Source organism: Sebastes umbrosus, chromosome 9 (genome assembly GCF_015220745.1).
Source record: "Sebastes umbrosus isolate fSebUmb1 chromosome 9, fSebUmb1.pri, whole genome shotgun sequence".
In the NCBI taxonomy this organism is placed as follows: domain Eukaryota; kingdom Metazoa; phylum Chordata; class Actinopteri; order Perciformes; family Sebastidae; genus Sebastes; species Sebastes umbrosus.
The window spans coordinates 11,083,700-11,105,086 of record NC_051277.1 but is presented as its reverse complement, the minus strand read 5'-3'; the positions used below and the strand labels follow the sequence as shown (position 1 = coordinate 11,105,086).

At 40.5% G+C, this 21,387-nt stretch overlaps 1 protein-coding gene across 9 annotated transcripts in view; it reads left to right on the top strand.

Annotated features, from left to right (window-relative positions):
• LOC119494197 (LIM and calponin homology domains-containing protein 1-like) overlaps positions 1-20,355 on the top strand; it is a 95,657-nt gene extending 75,302 nt beyond the window's left edge. For 5 of the 9 annotated variants that reach the window (XM_037779906.1, XM_037779901.1, XM_037779900.1 and 2 more), the window contains 16 exons: positions 723-1,206; positions 3,418-3,729; positions 4,017-4,122; positions 4,294-4,397; positions 4,479-4,584; positions 5,796-5,870; positions 7,375-7,403; positions 8,237-8,350; positions 11,537-11,629; positions 11,909-12,073; positions 12,238-12,332; positions 13,560-13,715; positions 14,442-14,537; positions 15,894-16,002; positions 17,327-17,429; positions 18,388-20,355. In XM_037779906.1, the coding sequence (XP_037635834.1) occupies positions 723-1,206; positions 3,418-3,729; positions 4,017-4,122; positions 4,294-4,397; positions 4,479-4,584; positions 5,796-5,870; positions 7,375-7,403; positions 8,237-8,350; positions 11,537-11,629; positions 11,909-12,073; positions 12,238-12,332; positions 13,560-13,715; positions 14,442-14,537; positions 15,894-16,002; positions 17,327-17,429; positions 18,388-18,413 (2,173 nt within the window). In that variant the 3' untranslated portion in view covers positions 18,414-20,355. The remainder of the gene's footprint in view (positions 1-722; positions 1,207-3,417; positions 3,730-4,016; positions 4,123-4,293; positions 4,398-4,478; positions 4,585-5,795; positions 5,871-7,374; positions 7,404-8,236; positions 8,351-11,536; positions 11,630-11,908; positions 12,074-12,237; positions 12,333-13,559; positions 13,716-14,441; positions 14,538-15,893; positions 16,003-17,326; positions 17,430-18,387) is intronic. The other 4 variants (XM_037779902.1, XM_037779904.1, XM_037779903.1 and 1 more) reach the window with 4 other exon arrangements.
• Positions 20,356-21,387: the final 1,032 nt, after the last annotated feature.

The following is a 21,387-nucleotide window of genomic DNA, read 5'->3' as shown; positions in this document are numbered from 1 at the left end:
CTCAATTGATAGTGAAGAAGAAATAGATGTCTTGGTATGATGGGTAACGCCGGGTTTACACTGGACGCAGAAGCGTGTGTCCTTTCACCGCCCTTGTAAACATATTGGGCAGTTTACACAGGACGCACCGTGACACTGAGCTCTGCAGCCGGCTCGCAATCTTCAGCGATATTTTCGACATCTGGTCTTTTTTCTCCGCGTGATGCGAGCGAATCTGACACTGATAATCTTCTATAAATATATAATATATGATAAAATATGCATCCCAGACACACTTTTGACTTCCCTCCCCTCTCTCCCTGCTGTTCTCCCGCAGTTTCAATACCCCCGATTCCCTCCCACCTCCAATCAAATTTCAAACTCCATCCACTATGTTTAGCCTAGTGTCACTGCTGTTTGTGACTGTAGTTTTTTCAATTACGTAGTTAAGTAATGTGCTTTTGGTGTGAACAACCAGGCTTCTGCTCGGGAGACAATTAAATTAGCGCAGCGCTTCTGCATCCAGTGTGAACCCGGCGTAAGACAACAGTTTTCATCTTTGATCAAATCTATTCCAAATGATGTATGATGTGTAAAGGTTGAACCAGTTGTCATATCTACTGCCAATAGAGAGTAGCAAAGTTAACATCAAACTGGGTCATACAGTATCAGTTGCTTGACATTTCACAGCTGTTTTTTTTTGTTTTTTTTATCCCTTCTGTACCTCCTTCCCTCTTCAACAGGGAGCGTCGTGAGGGTGAGCTGCGGGACGCGTACAAGAGAGCCAGAACCCCAGAGGAGGCATCCTTCATCCTCTCACGTTACGCCCAGCGTTTCTCCATCAGTGAATCAGTCCTGGAACGCCTACAGTTGCCAAAGCTCCTGGACCGCAGCATATCTGCTGATCCCTCCTTACCCTGCTCGCCCTTCCCTCTCTCCCTCTCCCTGACCGCCTCCCCAACCACCCCTGACCCCTTCGACGTGGACCCCAACGGGCCCATGAGGTATCTTCGCCAGCAGTCCGCCCCGGCTCCGAAGTTCACGTCCACACTGGAGGCCCGAATCGAGGAGTTTCCCAAAGACTCCTCGCACCAGCGGCCTCAGATTCGCTCTCGCTCGTCTGAGCCCCCATCCACTAGAACCCTGTCGCCCAAACCGGTGCCTTTGCTGATGCCCAAGCCTTACTTCCAGCCTCGACCCACGGCGGCTGAACCATGTCCCAGCAAGGTGAGACTGACTCAGAAGCACTTATGTCATTATTATGTCAGATCACTTCCCAACAAATGCTGCAGAAATGAGTCCTAAAAACCCAGAAATGAGTTTGCATTTTAGCACTTCCGGTTCCCTTGTCTGGAAGTCAATGTTTTTTTAGTTAATGCCTGAATTAAAGTCTGTGGTGAACACAAGCTTAAGAGATTTTTTAATGTTTTGTTCTACGATATAAAATATGTCAGTAAATATTCCACTCATGAATTTTGAAGCCTTAATGTGTCTTAAAAAAGGCGGTTTCTAACAAGCGGCTAAATGAGACTACTAAACGCCATCACGCTGACTCGTCCGCCTTTACAGCCTCGTTGTGTATACTCGCACTCATGCGACCTCGGTGTAGTCTGTTTATAGTGTTTGTAACGTTAGCTTTTTTAATTCTGGAGATTGCATTCCTCAAAAATCATAAAAGTGGTTTTCATTTGTCAATATTATCTTGCTGAACAAAACGTGTAAGTATCATAAACATTTGTTTGCCACAGAGTTTATTTTCTAAGTAATCCAAAACTCACTGGAAAAATCCCATTGGCTTTTTGTCGAGGGAACCCAGGGCGATGCTAACTTCCTGGTTGGTCTACAAATATACATCATCCCTGCAGCACTGGACACATTGCTGCTGTAAATGTGCTTTACAGCGTCCTCTATATCCCACTGTGGGTCGTTGCCTTTTCAAGTGTCTACAGACTGGTACACTTCACAGTGTGCTATATTTAGGTTCCTTACCCGTGATAATAAAGTTCTCCTGATTGATATGTAGTTAGTGTAACCACAACAGTCCTGCAGTGGGCATGGTCGAGGTCTTGACCACTTAACATGTGGTTACTTCCCGGCGTTGGCTGCCCTTCTCACAGGCTGCCGGGTAAATTCCCCTCCAGCTCTCTTGGCAGCTACATAAAGATGCCTCAGAGCCGCCATGGTGATGAGCCGGCTGAGTTCTAGGAAAACACGAGACTTCCCCTCCCAGACGAAGCATGTAATGTTTCAATTTAGCTCCGAGTGCTCTCAACAGGATCCATTTCCTTTTCTTCTGGAAAAATATCCAAATGGGGAATATTCAAAATGAGATCTTGTGTTTTGGTGTGGCGGGGGAGGGAGGGGCAGATTATTACCAGACCAAATGGAGCACAGCGCTTTTCTGGAATGTCTTGTCAGGAGTCTGAGCGGAGCCCCGCTTTCAATGGAGCCCTCTGTTCCCTATTGACTTAAGAAGTTGACAAGTAGGGCCCTCTCAATGTGAAGTGGGCTCCCAGCAGACAAAGAGGGCCCACACAGGCTGCTAGGAGAGGGATGAGAAGGTGGAGGCGGAGGGGGAGCCTGCATTCACCCAACTCCACCACTGTGTCTTAAGTTACCGCTCACTAGGAGCTCCTCACACATACATTAGTGCCTCTTTGTCGTAGAGGCCGGCACGGTGTTGTGAGCTAGATGAATAGCTAATAACGAACAGAGATGAGAGGCTGGTAATGACCACAAATGAGAGGGCACTGGGTTTTTAGGTATGGGGTTTATTTAAATTTCTTTGTCATCAATTCATTTAGTTTACTATTGACATTTTTTTAGATAGTAGAGTTTCCTGCAGATGTTTCATACCTATAAACCAATTTTTCATTCATCCACCTAAGTCATATTTTTAAAGATAAGACTGGAAAATAAAAGAATCTAACAAATTATAGACATTACAAATCTCATACAGATGCAAATTTACTCGTATGCACTCAAGTTTGAATAACTAAACAATCCCAAATCCCTTTGAATTAAACAGAATAGCCACAATATCCATTTTAGAGAGGTTTTAGTATTTTATTTTAAGAAAAAAAAGTCAAAATTCTCTGATTGCAGCTTCTTAAATGTGAATATTTTCTGGTTTATTTACTCCTCTATGACAGTAAACTGAATATCTTTGAGTTGTGGACAAAACAAGACATTTTGGGACGTCATCTTGGGCTTTGGGAAACACTGATTGACATTTTTCACCATTTTCTGACACTTTTAACAAACCATTAAGCTCATCTTCAAGCCCAATTCTTCAACTAGTCATCAACATCAGAAGTGAGCCAATACATTACTGAGTACAAGGCTGGTGTATTCAAAATAAAGCATATTTTAAAGTATCTTCTTGAGCTCTGAAGTACGTACATAAAGCCAGTATTAAACCTGTTCTCTGTGATTTAGGCGGAGGGTTTGCTCCGAGTCAACGGCGACATAGGAAGTGACGACGTTCCCACCACGCCTGAGAGTCTAGGAAGGGAATCTCCTCCTCATTTCCAGGCGTCCCCTTCCAAAACCAGCAACAGCACCGTAGATGCGCCCTCGTCAGCACCCTCGCCAACACGCAGTCCACGCACCTCAACCGGAGGAGGAAGCCCCGAGTCAACAAAGACCAAGGAGGCACAAAGTGGCACAGAACCGACTTCAAAGGACGTCCAAGAAGAGAAAGTCATCGAGCATTCGACGCCACCAAGCCGGCCCACCTCGCTCCCATCGGTCAGGATTAGGATCTTTTATAGTTTATTACAATAAAACCTGAAACTAAAATAAAAACAGGTCATTAATGTGCTAGAAGAATCCTAAAATTAATCACCTGTGCTCTCCTGTCAGCTACCAATGGATTCCTTAGATTTTCTAGTTTCATATGATACCAGTAACTAAGCCTGCTACAACCTAAAAATCGCAAGTTGGGTTAATGCGTTAAAGAAATTAGTTTAGTTAAAACTAATCTCAGACTTGTTTAGTTTGTTATTCAACTTTGAAACCATCTGTGACTCTTATAGGAGCTGCAGAAGCCAGAAGAAAGCTTTGGGAAGACGGGGAGCCAGTCAGTAGCTGCTCCAGAGGAGAAGAAGTCAAATGCTGCAGCTCAACAAATGCCACCTGCAGGTCTGAACAGCATGTTGCTATGCTGACCCCTTGTGGTTGCTCATAGACTTGTGGACTGTTGTAATTTGACCTTTAACTTTTGGAAATCACAAATAAAGCAAATAATGTTGAGGGAAAAATGTTTATTATATGATTTTAGCTGATAAAAATGTGTTGTCTGTGTGTTTTCAGAAGCCAAACAAGAACAACAAAAACCTGAACCATCTGTTCAAAGCATCTCCAATGTTGTCCAATCAGGATTCAGCACACAGCAGAGTCAGCCAGTAACTTTACAGGTGAGGCTCTTAACCAAACTTTAAACTTTAAAGAAACAGTCACCCAGCCAGCAAACGTATAATCTTTGAATTTCCCCACAGGCCGGTGTTCCCTGTTTCCAGGAGTCGTCACAGAGAAGAGAGAACGTACCGAGCTTGGCTACACCAGAATCATTTGAATATCAGCCGCCAAGGGAAACGACAGCAGGTTAGTGAACTCTTTACATCCAAACACCGAGCCAGCAGCTTCTTTTCCATACATCTTTTGTTTCTGAGTTTGATTAGCATATGCTCCTTGCTGGCTTGTTTTCCCCTTTGCCTTTCAGCCTGGCTCTCTTTCTGTTTTGTTGTACCCAATGATCAATAATTCAATAATGTGTGAATACTATCAAGCAGCATAAACTCCTGCTTCACCTTTTTTATCTGCTCAACAGACAAAGATCTTTAATTGGCACATACACTAAAGTCACCTATTTGCTTTTCACAATGTAGACAGTTTCACAAGCTAATTAGACCTGCGATCCAACAAAAACATGTATTAAAGAGGTTAAAGGGGAACAACGGCCATTTTAAGAGCATTTATATTATTATGGAGGCAATATGACATGATGGAAAATATACTGCAATATACAGCGCGCCGGGAAACCACAAGGTGGCAGCGTCATCAAACAGCAACTGCATGTCAGTGGTGAATGGAGTATAGAATTTCAACATTTGCAATATAAATAAACCTGCTGTCGCTTTTGTTACCAATAAACACGTATTGTTTATTGTTAACTGTTTTATTAACGGATTGCTCCGTTCCAATGGACAGCACTTGCATAAACTACAACTACTGGAAGACAAAATAAGTCAGACACAGTTTCCCTGCCTTGCTGTACCGCCATTTTTTATCTGTTGTCATTTAAACTGCCGCATGCGTACGTCTAGGACTGTGGCTGTTGAATCACACATGCGTATGTCTAAAACTGTGTGTCTGCGGGGCACTTCGGTTCTGCAGGTCGATGAATGTCTGTATATGAGCAAGTTGCAGTATATTTTCCATCATGTTATATAGCCTCCAGAATAATATCAATGTTTTAAAAATAGCCGTTGTTCCCCTTTAACTATTACCATTCAAGTGTAATAAAAGCACTGCGTAGCAAGTAAGAGCAAGTTAAGATTTTCTTGAAATTCCTGTTGGGTAGAAAACACCTTGGCTTTATACTAAATCTGAATTACAACCTCTTTAAATAAAATGAAATTCATTTAGAGTATCACAGGAGCAGAACAGTAAAAGCCTTCCCAATTTGATTTCTCCAATTCTATGATGTCCATACCAACATCTGGTTTTGACATCTGTCTATCCCTTATCACTCCCTCCCTCCCTTCCTTCCCTCCTTTCCTTCCACCCACACATTTTTTTTTATTTCGCTATAGAGTTTGCAAACAGTGTCAGGTCTCCGCTGGCAACCAGCAACCCTAAGTTACGCTGGGAGTTCTTCGTCCCGCCAGGTAAACCCCGTCATTCATCGGTAGAGCTCATGTTTCCGTCCCCGGGTGCTGAACGCGCAGGGTCTCCTTGCCGTTTCTTCAAGGGCTAGACAACAGCCCTTCAGTCCCATCTCTTGTTGTTCACTCATTTCCAGTGTTTTGTGGCTGATCAGTGATGAGCTCTCTCTCTGTTGTAAATGTGTTTTGAATTACAATGGAGTACAGATGCTCCAGGTCTAACTCATCGGTGTGTTGTCATTGTTTGTTTTCATTGTTTTCAAAGAGTGCACTTTTTTTTTTATCATATTGGTATCGCTATGGTGATTATGATGAAGTACATCACCTTTATGAAAATCATCATGGACGACCTATTTAAAGGGTAAATGTTTTTGTGTCTAACTGACTAATAAGGACAACAATTTCTGAAATTGGTCCAGTATTGAGGGAGAACGCTGGGCTGCAGTATGGTGCTATTGGGGCAAGCTGGCACCGTCATTTACGTCCACTAAAAGTGCTTGTTTTTGCCATGACAGGCTCTGATTGTTATTATAAATGTCTGACATTATGGAAAGAGTCTCGCTCAAGGAGAAGTCTCATTCTGAAATCTGGCGAGTTGACGTGTTGCCGGAAGACAACAGTGGAATACATCCATAGTGTAAACGCGAGTGCCGGCCGGCAGAGTTTGTTGTGTTGCAGTACAGGAAGCGTAGCTTAGTGTTATCTAAAATATTTTCAATGTCATGGCTGAATATTGATGATTTCCACAATGTGGAGGAGGTCTTTGAATTTGATGGCCGCCCGTATTTATTTGAGCCAGAGTATACGGATATCACAAAATAAAAAACAGACCAGATTAAGCGAAAGGTACGAATTTTTTCTTTTCTCTGTAGGGTCCTTTCCATAATGTTGTTAGACACTTATAATAACAGTCTGAGCCTGTCAGTGGCACTTTTAGTGAACGTAACGTTACGTTGGCACTGCTGAATTTCCCTCGCAGCTCGTTTTGCGACTGACGGTTACAGCGTTCTCCCTCAATACAGGACTAATTTTAAAAAAGTGTTGTCCCCATTTGTCACTTCTGGGACACAAAAACATACAGAAGTTATCCTTTAACTTTCTAAATGATCAGGTTTATGTTTGCCTCATTGTGCTTTACATTATTGTATTTTCCACCAAAAGCTACAACATTAGGTCTACCTCAACATCTGAATCACTCCGACCCAGAGTGATTTTGAAAAAGTTTCAATTTATAGCTGAACACATCAAAACATAAAGACAAAATAAGAGCCAGAAAAGACAACATATTATTGGTTAACTCCAGATGTAGTATGTTGCTTTTGGTGGACGGCTCTCTATCTTTTTCTTTCATCAGCATCTTTTACTCCTTGTCAAACCAACACTTGGTCGTCTTGTCATTTTCGTAAATATTTGTCCCATCAAAAGGCATTTAGTTTAATGACCTGTATCCAAAATGTGTGTTTAAATTGTATTTCAACTATTGTTCTCTCTCACACTTCCTCTACAGAAGAGATGGAGAAGGATCGGCGTGGAAACGTGAGTAAAAAGCATCATCTGACGACATCGTATTTTGTTGTCAGACTCTGAAAAATCCTTTTATTGCTTCTCATCTGGCTCATCATCTCCTGAGTTACAGTAGTGTAGTTTAACATGCTGCATGTACACAGAGATAAAACAGAAGTCAAATGCTGAAAACATTACAACATTATGTAAATCTGCAGGTAAGATGAAGGAAAAATCACCAGGTACCTTTATAAAAAGTATTTTTTATCTAAATAGAAACATAAAAAATATGAAACAGACTGCCTGCATCTTAACATTTCATCATTTTCTTAGATCAGGTGTTAGTTTTTAGTGCTCACTGTCACATATCGTAGGACACACAGAGCTGTTGATGTAGCATGCCAGATGAGGATGCTGTAGAAAACGGCCGAGACTGCTTTCGTTTTCATTTGAGCTCATCTCTCTCTTTCTCTGTCTTCTCTCTCCTTAGTAGGAATCCTTTGGCTAGCATTGGAGTAGTGCTGTTGTGGTAGACCAACTATTTCTGTCTCCTCCCTTCCCTTCTTCTTTTCCTGTGGTGGGTGTGTGTGTGTGTGTGGGTGTGTGTGTGTGTGTGTGTGTGTGTGTGTGTGTGTGTGTGTGTGTGTGTGTGTGTGTGCACACTTGTGTTGATCTATTTGTGTGTGTGTGTATGCGCGTGTCTGTCGGGGCCATATCAATCTCTCATTGACTTCATGGTTGGGTGAGAGTGTGTGTGTGCCTTTGTGTGTGAATGGTGGGTGTGCATAAATGTGTGCATGAATATTTGTGTGCCGTGTGTATTTGTGCATGTGTTTGTGTTTGTGTGTGTGTTGGGGTCTTATCAGGTGTCAGTGCCGGTGTTGCCCCAGGCCAGGCGGGGCGACCGCTGGTCTTGGGACCCGGATGAGGAGCGAAAGCGTCAGGAAAGGTGGCAGCAAGAGCAGGAGCGCATGCTGCAGGTACACAGTATACCTCAAAAGGGTGAAGCATGGCGCATGAGTCTGCAAGGGTTAGGGGTTCACTTCCTTATGGAGCTTAGTGGGTGGAGCAAGGCACCAGCACTGTAAGCACTGTAGGATTAATAGACTTTTAGTTATAAATATCAATTGCTGAGTGTACAAACAAGTCCTAGGGAAAGAAATAAACCTGAGCCCATAGAGAAAAAGATGACTTTAAAATGAACAAGTGAAGCTTGTTCATTATGAGGCCTCTCACTCTCACAGTAGTGGATGAGACGCAGTAGTGGATAGGCTTGGGTGGTATCAAGGTATTGCAGTATACCAGGTATTTAGACATTTTCAGAGATTTTCAATTCCGTCAACAGTTGTTGAAGGAGAACTCAGAACCTTTACTTCAGTAAAAGTAGTAATATCACAGTGTAAAAATACTGTTACAAAAAGTCCTGAATTCAAAATCTTAATCGACTACCAGTACAAAAGTGTTACAATCAAAATATACTTAAAGTATAGACTGTAAAAGTACTTATTATTATGCAGAATGCCCCATGTCAGAATAGCATATATTAAATTGTTGTATTATAATTACAGTATTGATGCATTACTGTATACATCACATTAATATTGCAGCTGGTTATGGTGTGGCAAATTTTCAATACTTCACTGCTGCTACTGCTACAATAATATATCATAATTTATTAGTTGATACGGATTATTAGTACGTAATGTAAATCTGTAAAGTACCTAAAGCTGTCTGATAAATGTAGTGCAGTAAAAAGTACTGAGATGTAGTGGAGAAGAAGTGTAAAGTAGCATATAATGGAAATACTCAAGTAAAGTACAAGTACTTCAAAATTGTACTCAAGTACAGTACTTGAGTGCATTTACTTAGTTACATCACATCACTAAACTGATACAGAGACGCTGTATTGAGGTGATGTGTTGTAGCTCAGGGCATGCGCCACCAGAGGTCAGTCCCTCTATTGGTGGAACAGCCAGCTGAGCTGAGAAAGATGGCAACTGTGAGTTGTGGGGATAACGTTACAGGACTAGATACAGTATGGAATCATGAAAATATAACTTTGAGATGACTTCTTCCAACTACAAAAGCAGTTTATTAGCCACATGATTTTATTCAACTGCCACACACACATCATCTCCGTTCAGCCCACTGGTGTTATTCATTATTCTATGGGCCATAAGACTTGTCTAAGTCGGCTAATATTATATTAGGCACACAGCATTGTAGGCTAGACAATGTCTTACGTTCTGAAATGACTTCTATTACCAGCAGATCAGCTTTTACATTTTGTTATTGTTGTTTTTTTACATAAATTCTGTCATATAACCCAAACAAAAGTCAGGAAGGTATGAAAAACATAGATACCACCCAAGCCTAGTAGTGGACAATCATATAGCTTAGATAATACATAGGAAAAATACATAGTAGCACAGAGACTCTATGGGCTTTCTGTTATAGACTATAATTAAAACTCAAGTCTCTTAATCAGCCTCAAATTTTAAAATGCATCTCAATGGGCACAGCAAGTCACTAGCACAGCCCACGTGATTGAATTTGGGTCAAAGAGGCTTTAGGATGAAGCTAATTGCAGATGTTGTATTTAGCATGGTGGGCAGATTTTGATGACTTGTTAACAAATAAGATTTTACGCATGAGTCAATGCATAAGCCAGGGATTATGAATCAGTAAGTGTTGATTAGGTAAATAGTGGATAACAATATGTTTAGGTATAAAACTGGGCTAAGTTTGCGTATCACAGTTGAGTGTGAAAGTGACAAAGTGACATCTAGGTGACATTATAACTGTTGCTTAAACAGGCTTTCAGTGCGAAGCAGGTCCTAACTAGATGCTGAAAACCTTTCACTTTTTCAACTAATTTAGCCCAGTTTTAACCCAAATGGTTAGCCACAAACTGGGATACTTTACTGTTCCTTCTGTGAATCATGCAGTGGTACAGTAATCTCCAGTCTGCGCTCAGCTCAGAATCAGATGGATTTACCACATTTTCATTGCTCCTTGCAAAGCTTGCCTCCATGTTTGTTTTATATTGAGCATATCCTCCTCCACCAAAGGCACGCCCCAACCACTCCGATGCACACGTTGACCACTAGAGGGCGGCTTTGTGCAGTGGAAGAACCTCCGGTGTGGTTTTATCTGCTCACTGTCTCCATCTCATGCACACACACAGACAAGGACTTTGTCCAAGGTTGCTGCTGTTGCTGCTGCCCAAATCACCCTCTCTCTCCTCAACCAATCAGAGGTGCATCTCAGGTCCACATATTTTTAAACATTTAAAGGATTCATTGGTATCCGTGATATACTGTACTCATACTACAGTGTAATAATTGAAAATAACAAGTGATGAGTACAGATTTCCCGTCTTTCCGGTTGACTGTTTGAGATGAGATGCGCTGAAATGGATGAATGTCTGGTGCATCAATGTGCTTGTCGCCTCCCCGGTTGATTCTGTGTCGTCTCTGTACCTTGATCTTGATCTGTCATCTGTCCTGATTAAGTTGCTTTCTCTCTAAATCTTTCAATTTTGCCTTCTTTTGGGGTTCCTACACAAGTCTGAAAAGAGTGAAAAGTAGTCTCATGAGGTTTGTTCTCATCTAGAATAAGTATAATAAGTGTCTGGTTGCTATTATAGAAGCATACATGAAGGAAAAACTTAAATTGTGAAAACATTAAGGCAGTTTTTGAAATGAAAATTGTGTAGGAACCTCTGCATGCTCTACTTTTTGTCTGCAGTGCTTGATTTTGGTCTCTTTTGTTTGCTTATCTCTAACATGCAAATATCAGATCTGAGCAAGTGTTTAGCCTTAACAGAGGAGTAGCAAGCCTTTACATTCATTCATGTCTCCAAGTCCTGGCTTATATTTAAAGTACATACTGAGGGAATCACACATGGACATTTTATAGACCAATTATTACAGCAGGATGTTTCAGTCCCTACTTGGATTAAATTAAGCAGAATACACAAGGAGAGAAATTGTATCATCGACTGAAGCCTTTTGAAAAGTCTCTGAAATCCCTTTTGATGCCGGATATGTCTTGCGCATCATCTCTGTTTTTCTTGCCAAAATATCCACTTGCAGACACTTTAGTCTTGGTCTTCGTTGAGGCTCTCTGTGCTGTATGTCATGTGTCTGTTGCCATGGTGACAGGAGAAGTACCGGCGCGAGCAGGAGAAGCTGAAGGAAGAGTGGGAGAAAGCACAGAGGGAGGTGGCAGAGGAGGAGAGGAAGTACCACGAGGAGGTGTGTGTGTGTGTGTGTGTGTGTGTGTGTGTGTGTGTGTGTGTGTGTGCATGGTTATGCTTGAGGGCACCTGTGATGTGTTTTCGGTTTAACTCACACTCAGAATATCTGAAATCAGGATAATTTTGGACTCAGTGTTGTTGATGAGAACACCAGTTAAATAAATTATGTGTATTTTTAAATCAGAAAGAAAAGTGTATTTTATGACTAATAATCTTAACCCATGAAAAAGTACTAAATGTGTTCTTGAAAACTCACCCAGCTCTCCCATCACAACAGGAGCGTAGGATATTGGAGGAAACTGTGGCACCTCTGACTCCCCGCTCCTCAGCCCTGCCGTCCCCCAGCCGAGGGGAGATCTCCTCCACCTCGGAGCCCCAGGACACCATCGTCCGTTCGCTGGCCGACTGGGAACGCAAGCAGGAGCTGCTGGAGAGGCAGTCGGTGAATAGCTGATTGGCTGATTATAGATAGTTTGTTAGAAGCATCAATTCGGGAGGGGACTCTGGGTTACAATTGGTTAGAGTGACTTGTGTGGGTATAGTGTTCTTTGTTTGATTGGTTGTTAACTCAACTAACTGTTTCCTGTTTGTGATTGGACGGCACAGAGGGGGAGCACAGAGAGTGTCGAATGGAAACGGAGAGAAAACGACAGAACCAGTGACATCAGCACCGCTGACGACAGCATGAAAACAGGCAGAAGGTTAGCGAACTATCTTAATGTAGTAAATATTCATTTTAGACATTTTAGCTGACATTCTGAGCAACAGTGGCCTAAGATGAGGCCTTATGTGGCCTTATGCTGTGTTCACACTACGAGCAACAAATCAACAGGCTACGGGTCATTTTCAATGGAAGCCGGTGACATAAAGCTACAAACTGATGCCAAACACTTTTCCTTGTGTGAAGGGCATGAGGTTGAGCTGGCCTTAACTTTTTTCAGCGCTCCGATGACGCGGTGATGTGTCAACCAATCATATGTTTTCTTTCACCATTTTCAGTCCCCTCCTCTCCCCACAATTCCTGTTTCGTTTCATCTAAAAAATGGAAGAAGGCTGTGTTCAAAATCGCATACAAACATACTGCATACTCCTTCCTCAATCAGTATGTACTGCATACTGCCTACTAAATGATTAAGTATGATTTTACCAGCAGACTGTTCACACTGAAGTATGCTCAAGCGACGGCCGGATCGGTCTCAATGCACATCTCTGAAAATGTTGCAGCGGCATAATTAGGATCAACTGACCACATTGGGAATCTAAACTGTTACTTTCTCACCTGACAACATATTAAAACTTAATAAAGTGACATATTGAGAACTTTTAGCCTGGCTCAAAATCTCACAAATCTGACGTCCGGTCTCGTGGCACACAATGCATTGTGGGGCAGTTGAGTATGTGCAGTAAGCTCATGCATACTCAATTTTATGTCATACTTATTATGAATAATATGTTAGTATGCGTTTTTGAACACAGCCTTATTCTTGCCGTTAACCATTGTGTGAACATAGCATTATTAGTGTATCAAGGTTATTTCCAATTATGTGAGAAAAAGACTTCAGAGATTTGAAGGAACTGATAGAGAAGACAACTTAGAAAAAGGCTGTTGTCATGTTTTAGTTTAATGGTCACCTGCAGATGCACAATAAAATGCCAAATATGTTTTCATGTGATAAGTGACTTTGCTGCCTTTTCACATATTTAGTGAAAATGGAGCTTCATGTGTTTCCTATATATTCTTTGCAAGTCATTGTATTGATTTGATCGTTGTGTGTCTGCAACTTTTATCTCGGCCCCTATTTAGTCAGGGTACCATCAAGGAAAACTACTGCAGATCTCAGTGGAATCAGTCAAACTAAAAAAAGTTAAAAGCATCATGTGACATGTGTAGGTATGATAATCAACATGGTTTGTTTTTTGATCTTCAGCTCGGTGAGTCAGATCAGCAGTCAGGCAGAGACACACAGTCTGCAGAACGGCCAAAAACTTCCTACGATGCCGACCAAAACCTCGACTCCAGTGAAGAAGCAAGAAGAGCCGTCAGCCGACAGCAACAAGCCCAGCCGGCCTGCAGGAGACAGGAGGTGTGTGAGTGTGTGTGAGAGAAGCCTTCAGTCCAAGTTCTTCGTAGCCTCATATTTTCAAATCCAGAGTTCAGTCCCGTTCGATTTTGCATCCATTTGTCTCTTACGAGTTAGGAGCACAAGGTTGCAATCATACAGAATGTCCTTTAATGATTAGTATGGGGTATAAGACTCAACAACGCACAGATCACAGCATCAGTATGTTCCTGTTATCACAACACAGAATATCTTCAGTTAGTAATATGATTTAAAAAGAAGGTTCAGTGTTGATATCTTGGCTGTGAGAAAACTTCCATTTCAAACATTGTTTTATGAAAGTCTTCTACGTGTCAGGGCTCACCCTTAGGTGCCATAATATCACTGCTTATTTAAATATAGACAAATAGATTGCATTCACATTTCACCCCGGCTGTAAATACATATTTCAAAAGATCAGAATATGTAGAGTCCTTCAGTTAACCTGTTTGACCAGCAGGGGGCATCTTGTACCTGTATTTTTCACCATAGTCTTCCTCCACATAAAGACACAACAGTCTGTGACAAGAAAAGTGTTTTAAACATTCATTAGAATCAGTAACACATAAGACTGCATTTCAAAGAATAAAGTAAGACTTTCGTAGATTGTGTTTCTTCTGGCTAGGATTGGTTTGTGTCTGACTGTGGCAGCCAATAGAGTCGCTGTAGCTGTGAGTCATCATCATGTTGCATGTTGCTGTCCATTTCCAGGAGTGCTCCCATTGATAATAACATGTGCCGCAGCTCATCAAAACCCACCGCAGCATGTCCACCATCTCCAGACACACTGCCTCCAGCACCCAACAGGTACTGCATCTCAAACAGCCCACATGGAGGGAGAGAGGGTGGGAGGGGGAGTCAATTCTGCACCGTCATTTTCTGCTTTGCTGCCCACATATACCCACCCGTCTCATGACATGTACCGCTGCAGCAAGGAGACTTGAATGCAGTGGGAATTACAATGCAATACATGGAAACTAGGACTGTGTATCGGCAAGGATCTGGTGATACAATATGTATCATGATACAGGGATGATGATTCAATATTGTAAACAGGGCAATATATTGCGAATTTTTTTTAAATATAATTTTAGGAAAACTGTCATAGTATAAAGAACACACCATAAATAACTCGTGGTTACCCATAGAACCCATTTGCATTCACATATCTTGAAGTCAAAGGTCAAGGGACATCTGTGAAAATGGCCATGCCAGTTTTTCCTCGCCAATATTTAGCGTAACCTTGGAGCATTATTTAGCCTCCTTCGCAACAAGCTATTAAGGCATGCTTGGTACCAATGGATTCCTTTCTAGTTTCATATGATGCCAGTACTTTCACTCTGGCTTTGAAACCCACTACAACCTTTCGAAAGATCAAATAGCGACCGGGCTTGACGGCGGGCGGAGGTTTAAGAGGTTAATTAAAACTCAATACGGTGTTTTATACGGTATCGCGTTACTCGTGTGTGTCAGTATTTTCTTACACCCCTAATGGAAACAGAGAAGTTTGTAGTTCATTTTATTGCGTACGTTTTTAAACATTACTGCAGATGTGCCGGAGTTTTCTAAAAATCCAACCGCTCACCTGCAGTCCCAGGTCATTAAAATACAATTATAATAACAAATGTTTGGAAGATAGCACAAAAAGGACACAAGAAGACATGTAGACAGACCCTGATGAACATTAATGAATGCAAAGACCTTGATCAATAGAAACAAAGACAGCAAAGATATAGACCGAGAAGCTAACATACAATACAGCAACAGAAGGAGCATTGCAGGCGAGGGCTGGAATATACTTATATATTCTTCACCACCACATTTCTTTCTATAAAATAATTGTAGTACATCTATTTCTGTTTCACTGCGGTCCACTGCAAGGACAGTGGAGCTGCAGAGGATGCTCTCTGACCTCAAGTTCAGGATCAGTCGTTATGTTCTTTGTAGAGGTGCTGCTACTTCAGGTTTTGAAGAGTCATTTTGGGTGTGATTCAGCTTTCCTGTATCGGTTCTCCAGTACAAACATACACTGACAAATGAACTGTTTCTCTTTCATGTTCACTTTCAAAAGAGCTTAACTGGTATAATATAAAAGTAATCCGTATTTGACATCATCTACAGTCCCTCCTAGTATCAGGGTTTCTGTCTCTTTCTCTCCTGCAGGTCTGTCAGCGGGAAGAAGCTGTGCTCCAGCTGTGGGCAGGCGTTGGGGAAGGGGGCGGCCATGATCATAGAGACCCTCAGTCTTTTCTTCCACATTCAATGCTTTAAGGTATTTTATTAATTTAATCATCCTTTAGAAGTATGAATGCTGCCACTGTACCTTGGCAGCAGTGTTATGTGTTGTGTAAATATAATTAAAGCATAAGAAGGGCAATGATCTGTATTTTCCTTATTATCAACAAATACCACAAAAAGACAAAAAAAAAACAACAATGAACTGATCTTACTAACTAACTCCTAATTAGGGATGCACAATTCATCAAAATGTTATTCAAATCGCAATATTTGTCAAATGTTAAATGTGTGTCAAAATAACCATTTAAAATTAAATATTGCGGTGCTGCAGAGATGTCCTGGTCGACACATCATATTCTACAGGCTTAAGAAAACATCTTTGTTTGTACAGATTCCCGCAAAAAACCACACCATAATAATTTTAATATGTTTTCCAGTGAAAATGAGAATAATGATGTAAAAATGATAATTCCCTCTAATATCGCAAATTTTATCGCAATTGCAATATCAGTGAAAATAATCGCAATTACATACTTTTTCAAAATCGTGCAGCCCTAATCCTAATTTATCCAAAGTTTATTCCTCTGTGCCATAGAGCTCCATTATTGTACAAAAAGTCTTAGATGAGCTACACTATTGTTCTGGATGACATGTTCCTTCATTACCATGAACATGGGCACTTTTTGGAGTCTACATACATGAACATCGTTCATCCAAACATGTATTAATCCCCTGTTGAAAATAGTCCCGGAGCAAATTGTCTATTTATTCCTGTCTTTTATACATTTATAAAAAACAATATGCAAATTAAACTATTTTTTAAAGAATTACTGGTATATCTTCAGTATGGGCTTGTGGCTGAGTGTCACAGACAGGACAGGGAAGTCAGAAAGCATTACGAGACTAACAGATTGATGGTTTTGGTTAGGGCTGCCTCTTCTTGGACAAGTCGACTAATCGGCCGTTTTGGTCTTAGTCGACTGAGATTTCTTTAGTCGATTAGTAATTTTTTATGCTTTTTTTCATGCTGAATTATGTATTTCCAAGAAACTTATGAGCATATATCTGGTAAACACAATATTTAATGTGGTGCTTTTGTGTGATTCTTTGAGGAGAAACTCAGTTTAACAGCTCTGTCAATTAAATCAACTAATCGATTAGTCGACAAAATCGTATGAGTGTTAGTCGACTAAGAATTTCTTTGGTCGAGGACAGCTCTAGTTTAGGTCGTTTCATGGTGTTTGTTGATAAAACTATAGAATAGCCTTATCTGTATCCTTTAAGATTCACCTGTAATAACAACTAATTCATGAATAATTCATATGAATTAAAATGCCCCCCTCTGTCTCTCTTTTCAGTGCGGGGTGTGTAAGGGACAGTTAGGCGACACGACTACGGGGACGGACGTCCGGATCAGAAACGGCCTCCTCAACTGCCACCAGTGCTACATCCGCTCCCGCTGTAAGTCCCTCCACCCTCCTCTCTCTCCCACACAACCTCTGTCCTGCATCTCTCTGTTTTCTCTTTGTCTGCTGTCTGTATAACAATGTTTCCATCCATCCATCAAAAACATAAATGAATTATGAACGTCAGGTTCTGTCAGCTGGTTCCAAGCAAATCAACCACCATCAGAAAACACAACCAGCAGAAATAAATAGATAACTTCCCTGTTACATAATGCTCATAAAGAGAGAGTTTAATCATTCTCTCATATTATAAAAAGGGTGAAGTGTTGTTGTTCCTTATTGTTTGTTAATGTCGGCCGTCTTTCATATTTTCACTGATGAATAATTTCAATAATGCGATGGTGTCGTAGCACCAGCAGTAAATACGGTGCTCATAAACCAAAACAAAAACAGACAAAGGTTTGTTTGATTTATTGTTTTCAAACTAAATTTGACACTATTTTATGATAAAAAAAAATAAGGTGTATTTTAAAGGTTTCATCCGTTATTGCAGCCCCGCTGAGTGGCTGATAAGACGAGTGTATTTTAATATAAAACCGCGACCCGGTGCAGCTTTAATAAAGAAGTGTCAGACACAGTGAAGCCTGGCTGAATGGAGGGATGGATCTGAAGCTGCATCAGGTGGAAGAGCAGATATAGCAGCTGTGAGAGGACGACAGTAACTTTCCGTCCCTTTCACCTTGTCTGCACAAGAGCAAAAGTTCACTCTGAAAGACACAGCTCACGTTTACATAACCTCTCAGCAGCTGGTATCATTAGTGGATCAGAAAACCACAAAATCAAATCAGAGCCTCAATCAAAAGACTCAAGTTATTATTAAGAGGTTTTTCTTTCATTGGAGCTGCATGTCCTTGACCTTTAAACCCCCCCTCCCCCCCCCCCCCCCCCCCCGAAAACAATTGTGGTTTATAAAAATTGTGGGTTTCCTTCTCTTTCTTTTTTCTCCTTCCAAGCGGCCGGACAGCCAACCACATTGTGACGCTCAACAGACAAGCACAAGGTTCACGGAAGAAACCCCATCCCTGTTTTTAACCCGATTATCTGCAAATCATGTCCTTCACAGCGTGTCGGGATCTTTGCATCCTCTGCAGCTCAATAACCAATGAAGATTCATCACGGGGGCCAAACAGGGGATCTAGGGACAGTCAAAAAATATATATATATATTCTTCGTGTTTATGTCATCTGATACGTGAGTGAAATCTGGATTTGATTGGTCCACGTACCACCACAGACTCTGTTCCATCATGCAGCGAGTGAGAGAGAGAGAGAGTGAGAGAGAGAGAGAGAGAGATACTGTTCTGGGGTGGTGGCCATGTTGAAGATAAAACACAATAACATAAGCAGATGCTTCAAACACAGGTAGGCTATAATGTTTACGTCCTACACTGTCAGAGTGAACACAAAAAGACAATATGGTGTTCAAGTCTGTAGCTAAGTAGAATTCAAGTCCATATGACGGAAATGCAGTTTATCACTTAGTTACTGATCATTTTTGTCATTTAAGAAATATTTTCTTAATTTGGATAAAAATCCTAAAACAGGAGAGAAAACTTAATATGTCATCAGGCAGCTCAGATTTGGATTTTTTTTTTATTTCTCTAAACAGACTGGATCTGAGAAATATGAATAATGGTATGCCCCAAATTAAAACAAAAAGATATGCAGAAACTGCATTTAGAAAGTGCAGTAAAGGACACTATAAACCTTCACAGTGACCCCCTAATGTCTCTTGTTCTGTGCTCCTGAATACAATTAGCTTCTAATATAAACACATATTATGGATGTAGTTTCATCTTTAGGGCAATAACACGACTTGTGAGCTGTTTTTGTGCTTCATGGGTCACAGCAGGTTGCTCCTCGGCCAGCCTGTCCGCTTGGAAAGTCGGGACTTTAATGTGCCTTAGGAAAACGCAAGGTGATGCAGGAAAACACACACCAGCCGTATGGTGATTTATTTCTCTTTTATTTTTTTTATTTTTTATGGGTGTAGGGAGGGATTTGGCCAAATTGAAAACCCTTAAACTGCAGACAGACAGGCTGCAGCCCTCCCTTACATCACGCTTTACTTCACTTGCTTATTTTACATAAACAACGCCCTTAATTTCATATTCCCTCCTGTGATACCCTCAGTGATTTGCAGTGATAAAAGACCAGTGCAAAGGAATACATTTGTTGTCTATTTGGAGAAATATATCCTGCAGGGGAGAACATTGATTTTAATTTTGAATGTTGTTTTATTCTAGAGAGATAGAGACTTCTGTATGCTATTAATTGAGGTAATTTTGATAATTGCTCAGTGGTAGGATTCATTTATAAAATTTACAAAAAATCACATAAGAGCAGAGGTAATATGAACACTCGTACCAGCAGCAGTTGCACCTGTGCAATATTTGGTTGGATGAAAACTAAAGATCTGTGCCGCCAGCTGGACATTTTACTTACTTCTTTCTTTTTCTTTTTGGACTTGTATGAGAAGAGCTCGGTTATATATTGTGGATGTAAAAACAAATGCACGTTTAAGCCTAAAACCAAATGATTTGCTGTATGAAAGCAAACTAGCAGCATCCTCCTCCTCCTCCTGAACAGCGTCCTATAGCCAGGCTTCTCCTCCGGGTTCACCTCTCTCATCTACAGTATTTTAAGCTTCTGTTCCGGTTGTGTATTTTATTTTTTATCCTCATTTAGTTGCTGAATAAATCTCGGCTGAGTCTCTTCTAGCGGGATCTTTGAGACAGAGCTCCATAATATTCAGACGGTCTTCTTAACAGGATGGTTGGGGAATGAAACCTTCACGTCTGTTCTGTATTTATTGTAATATTCACCTGAACACTATCCGAAATATAGATTCATTTGATGTTTAAATGCAAACGGCATTTATAGCATACTGTATGTTTATAAATAAAATGTTATAAATTAAAACTGTGAATGTGTCTGTTATTTTTCCAATAATCCCACAAAAAGATAATGCACAAACTAAAAGATTAAAGTAACCGAAGGAACGTGGTGAACAAATAATACTACTATAATAATAATAATATTAATGCTATAATATTTCAGATGCCCTCCTGGTTTGTTTGTTTATTGATTTATTTTATTATTTAACCTTTATAGAATAAGTTTTATATACCTGGCAAAAAAACGTAGGTATATAATATTACAATAATACAACAAAATAATATGAAATCAGTCGACAGATGAAACAATAAGCTTAAAAAAAAGACCCATTTAAGAATATAGTTAATGCCAACGCATAGATTTTAAACTTAATTATATGCCACTGATGTCAGATTCATCAATTCAGGGTTGGTCTTAATTTAGGTGAAAGTCAGAATATGATCAGACTTCATAGAAATGACTGGTTGGATGTTGCATTCAGGTTATAACACACCTGAGCAGGTGATACATCGAATTATGTGACCATATTAGCAATTTCTGCTGTGTTATTATGTTGCAAAAAGATGCATTTATAATATTTTCTGGTAGCTGTTCCCAAAAGATGTGACCCAGGAGATCAAGATAATGTCACATATTTTAATAGCAGAATTTTAGTTTTAGTTCAGGTAGGTCTGTAGAGAAGTAAGACCTCACCTGTCGGTGTTTAGTCACAAAATCTGACAAGTTACAGATTTTTGTGCAACACCTGAGTAAAAATGTCCACCTAAGAAAGTCAATCAGTCCAATGTTGAGCTTTAATTTGCTTTAAAATGATGATCTGTATGTCTGTCTATTACCTATTTCTTCTATGTAAAAACGGAGCTGTCCATGGTGCTGAAATCACCAGTCTGTCAAACGATGATGACCTATAACAACTTTTTTTTGCATTCACAACTAAAAAGCTTGTTTTAGGATTATATAACTGAAGAATATGTAACCCTGTAATATAATAACTAATAACTTCCCCTTATTTGTCCAAAGAAAACATGACAAAAGCAACTTGGACTATTATTATTT